The sequence below is a fragment of the Colobus angolensis genome, unplaced genomic scaffold (genome assembly GCF_000951035.1).
Source record: "Colobus angolensis palliatus isolate OR3802 unplaced genomic scaffold, Cang.pa_1.0 Scaffold302, whole genome shotgun sequence".
NCBI classification, from domain to species: Eukaryota; Metazoa; Chordata; class Mammalia; order Primates; family Cercopithecidae; genus Colobus; species Colobus angolensis.
In genome coordinates, this window is record NW_012116289.1 from 3084832 (window position 1) to 3089388 (window position 4557).

At 47.1% G+C, this 4557-nt stretch overlaps 1 protein-coding gene across 3 annotated transcripts in view; it reads left to right on the forward strand.

Annotated features, from left to right (window-relative positions):
• AOAH (acyloxyacyl hydrolase (neutrophil)) overlaps positions 1–2275 on the forward strand; it is a 214565-nt gene extending 212290 nt beyond the window's left edge. For 2 of the 3 annotated variants that reach the window (XM_011950151.1, XM_011950152.1), the window contains one exon: positions 1837–2272. In XM_011950151.1, the coding sequence (XP_011805541.1) occupies positions 1837–1965 (129 nt within the window). In that variant the 3' untranslated portion in view covers positions 1966–2272. Of the gene's footprint in view, positions 1–605; positions 725–1836 lie in introns of all 3 variants that reach the window. The other variant, XM_011950150.1, reaches the window with a different exon arrangement.
• The last annotated feature ends 2282 nt before the right edge of the window (positions 2276–4557 follow it).

Sequence of the window (4557 nt, forward strand, 5' to 3'; positions counted from 1 at the left end):
GTGTGGTGTGGGGTTGTGAGTAGTGTAGTGTGTGTGTGGTGTTTGTGTGTGGCGTGTGGGAGTGTGTGTGTGATGTATGTGTGTGTGGTGTGGGGGTGTGAGGGGTGTGGTGTATGTGTGTGTGGTGTCTGTGTGTTATGCTGTGGGGGAGACACTGCATGGACATGACTGAGATTATGCAGTGGGATGAGTGAAGTTTGTGTCCACCTTAGAAGGCTCGGAACACATTAAAATGCTGGGGACTTCATGCAGTGACTGAATCAGGCCTAGTTTTCTCTAACTACTAAAATCTCACACACAGTCAGACACAGAAAGGACTTTGGATCACTTTCTGTCATCCACTCAATGTCCAGATGAGAGGGCTGCGCCCAGAGAGGGAGTTAGCCCCGCTGCCTATTAGGAAGGGGACTGTGAGCTGCCCTGTGGGGAGAAGTCGGGGATATCCCTGAACATCCTTCCCAAACAATGTATTCCCCTCTGGGAGGCCTTCAGCAATCATATTTCTCATTGCTCAGCATTGAAAACCACTGTTGAGATGGAGCCATCTGGATGGAGTCTGCAGGCCTGGCCAGGTCCCATTTGCTAAATGAGGGCATTGTCTGAAGAGAAAGAGCGTCTTCCTCAGAGGCATGTTAATGACAAGCCAGACACTGGACAACCAAGAATGGACCCAGCTAACATCATGGATAAAGGGAAACCTGACATGCAACAGCAGAACCAGGGAGCAAGTCTCAGACTGGGAGAGCCAAAGTCGAGACTGCTGTGTATTAAGCTAAGGATTCCTCTCTGGCACTTCAGCCAGACTGCCTGCACTCACAGCCTGCCAGGATCCCCCCCAACCCAGTCAGGGACCCAGCCAGCCTCCACTCCCAAGCGCCTGTAGTTCCCCAAACATGTCATTCTCTCCCACAGCTCTGAGCCTTTGCACACACTGTATCCTCTACCATTGCACTGTTTCCCCACATCATCTGTCTGCAGAACTCCTAGGAAATTCATCTCAGCCACCACCTTCTTCAGAGAGATCCCACCCCTTCCCCCACCAGACAGAAGTGACACCTCTTCCCTTTCTGGTGTGTGCATCATCCTCCCAGCCCTCCCTGTGGGCTTGGTGGTATCATTTTGCATGTCTGGTTACCTTACTAGGCTGAGACTTTCTGGAAGGAAGAACATACCATGTTCACCTCTAAAACCCAAGCCTTAGGCCTGCAGTAAATGCTAGCTGTCCACAGAAAAATAAAAAGTGAATTTCTGATACAGTGAATTTTTAATCTATTACTGAAAAAACAAATTACATACACTTAGCAGCTTAACGCAATACACACTTACGATCTCACAGTTTCTGTGGGTCACAGCTTAACTGGGTCCTCTGCTTAGGGTCTCACAAATGAAAATCAAGGCGTGGTATCCAGGCCATGTTCTCATCTGGAGACTCATCTGGGGAAGAACTACTTTCAAACTCATTCAGGCTGTTGACAGATTCATTCCCATGAGTCTGCAGGACTGATGAGCCAGCTTCAGGCTGGATGGCAGCTGGATCACCTTCAGCTTCAGCCCAGAAAGGAGAGCCTCCGAAGCGAGCCACTAGCAAGGCCAAGCCTCACACAATGTGACAGCATCACTGAAGCAGCATCTCCTCACCACGGCCACATTTCCTCTGTTAGAACCAAGTGATAGGTTCCACCACCAGCAAGGGATGGAAGTTATATAGAGACACGGGGCTGGGAGTCATGGGGCCACCCTAGAGGCTGTCTCTGGCAGAAAGCACATGGGAAATCTTGTTGGTAAGTGATTCGTCCTAATTTCTCTTTTCCTCCTCCTTTCGGTTCTCTCTCACAGGTGGCTTTGCTGTTGTTTGCGGATCGTTTCTGGGAGAAGGTGCAGCTCCAGTGGCCCCAAATCCTGGGAAAGGAGAATCCATTCAACCCCCAGATTAAACAGGTGTTTGGAGACCAAGGCGGGCACTGAGCCTCTCAGGAGCATGCACCCCTGGGGAGCACAGGGAGGCAGAGGCTTGGGTAAACTCATGCCACAAACCCTGTGGGGGCTGCTACGTCACAGGCCCAAAGGAGTCTCCTTCAGCAGCATCTTTGCAAAATGTCTTTCTCTCAACGAAGAGCGTATCTGGATGACTGTGCAACTCTGTCTGCTCCTGGGATCAGTAACCCTTCCATTGTTCCTGAAATAACCTTTAATAAAGTGCTTTGGGTGCCATTCCAAGCAAGAGAGTATCTGTGCCCTTTACAGCTAATTGTTCTAAAAGGAGTTTCTAAAAACACTTAAGAAGTCCAGTGATGTTCAGCAATTTACCCAAGGTCTTGGCATGCCAGGGGACTGATCCTCCCTGTGTCGTTAACTTCTTAAAAATGGCCTGGCGAGCTGAGGCTCCTCCTATGCAGGTGGCTGGTCAGCTGGCAAGGACTCACACAAGGGGGCAGGCCAGGCTTCATGAGGCCCCCTTGAAAAACATAACACAAGACTATAAATACAAAATTAGATATGAACTTAAATACACATTTAGAATGAGGAAAGAAATCACCACAAATTACAAATGTTTAAAAGTTGACAAGTACCATATAACCTCACCAAGTCCAGAAAAATGACAATACAATTTTTTTCCTTTAAAGTATTTTATTAGTTGATTAGCGGGTATAAATGTACAGTTAGATAAAAGAAATAAGGCCTAGTGTCTGATAGATCCGTAGGGTGACTATAGTTTACAAAATGCTATTGTACATTTCCTTTCAAACCGCTAGAAGGAAATAATTTGAATGTTTCTAGTGTAAAGAAAAGACAAATATTTAAGGTGATAGATACCCAAAGTACACTTATTTAATCTGTACAGGAAGACTCCAGAGTAAAGGGAGGGTCCCCCGGCCTGACCACCTCCCTTCTCCCACCCTATATGTCTTTTCTGAACCTGTTACTTCCCACTCCTCTAAAAAAGACTGTTTAAATTATCTTAGACCTGACCACCCACAACCTTGGGGAATCACCTAACATCTAACCAGTTCCATCCTCTGAATGGGTTCAGGCAGGAAAACAAAGGTACCCAAATCTTGAGCTCTGACCTTACTCTGAGGCACAGCACCAAGGAATTGAGAGGTAGAAGAGGATGGTTACCTCATCTCACTTTTCCAGAAAACACAAATACTGCAAATAAATACCACATGGAAATCAATACTAAATACCACTATTGCCTGCAAAACTAGAGTCTGAGGTCAGGCCTTCTCCCCTGGATCAGGGGCCCGGGCAAGGCTCATTCACTTCTGCCTGCATTTTCAATGCTCCAGACACGTTCCTTCTTTGAGATTTGACCAAGTCTTTCTCTGTGGCTTGAGAATGCTCTGTCCCTGTGCTTTGTGTACTTCTTATAACAGCGCTTATTCTGTATTTCTGCACTGGTGCCCCTTGAGCTACTGTCTTCAGCCTCAAGTTTTCCAGAATGATGGTGTCTGAGGATTGTCCACTGACAGGCACCTGAAGGGCTTTCCTGGGTTGGCATGCAGCCCTCCCCATCTCCCCATTCTTTCAGGGGCTGTGGAAAAAAGCACCGAAACCTGAACTGCAGGCTCCATGAGATCAGTACATGGCTGGTCACGTGTACTCCTGTGTCCAACCTTTAACACAATGCCTGACCACTGCAGATGCACAACAAATAGCACTGAATGAGTAAATGAATGAGAAGTTAGTGTTGCTCTCCAGGTCACACTGTTATTTCTTGCTATTTAAAAGCAAAATCAGCAGCCTCTTTTTTGACACATTTGAATTAGACCCATTGAATCACACTCCTCGCTCATCATGGTGAGAAGAGTGAGAAAGAGGCGCCTTCTTCCCTGGGCACACTTGGTGAGGGGACTTGGGGGTCCTGTGTCATCTTCATCTAAACACCCCAAAACTCTATTATAATTTCTCTCTCCCAGCCGAGCACTGTGACTTACACCTATAATTCCAGCACTTTGGGAGACGGAGGTGGGAGGGTTGCTTGAGCTCAGGAGTTCAAGATCAGCCTGGGCAACATGGTGAAACCCTGTCTCTACAAAAAGTACAAAAATTAGCTGGGTGTGGCGGCACACACCTGTGGTCCTAGCTGCTTGGGAAGATCACTTGAGCCCAGCAGGAGGTCGAGGCTGCAGTGAGCCCAGACTGCACCGCTGCACTCCAGCCTGGGGAATAGAATGAGACTTTGTCTCAAAAAAAAAAAAGAAAAAGAAAAAGAAAAAAAAAAGAAACAGATACTCTCTCTTGTTATCAGAGGAGAGACCAGGCTTGCCCTTCGCTATTGAAATGGAGGTCACCATTTGCCACATGAGTAATTACCAAAATGTCTATTTCCACCCACAGTTGCCATTTTTCATTTCATGCTGAGCCTTTTGGGTTCAGGCCCTGGTGACAAAAATAAAGTCAGCTCCCCAGAAGAAGCAGATCAGCTAAAAATCTCTATATGGGACTTGTATTGATAAACAATGTGACTGGACCTGAATCTCCCCAGAATCCGCACCAGCTTCCCTATCCCTCCCTGCTCTCTGTCACTGATTTAATCCCACTAGAGAAAATATT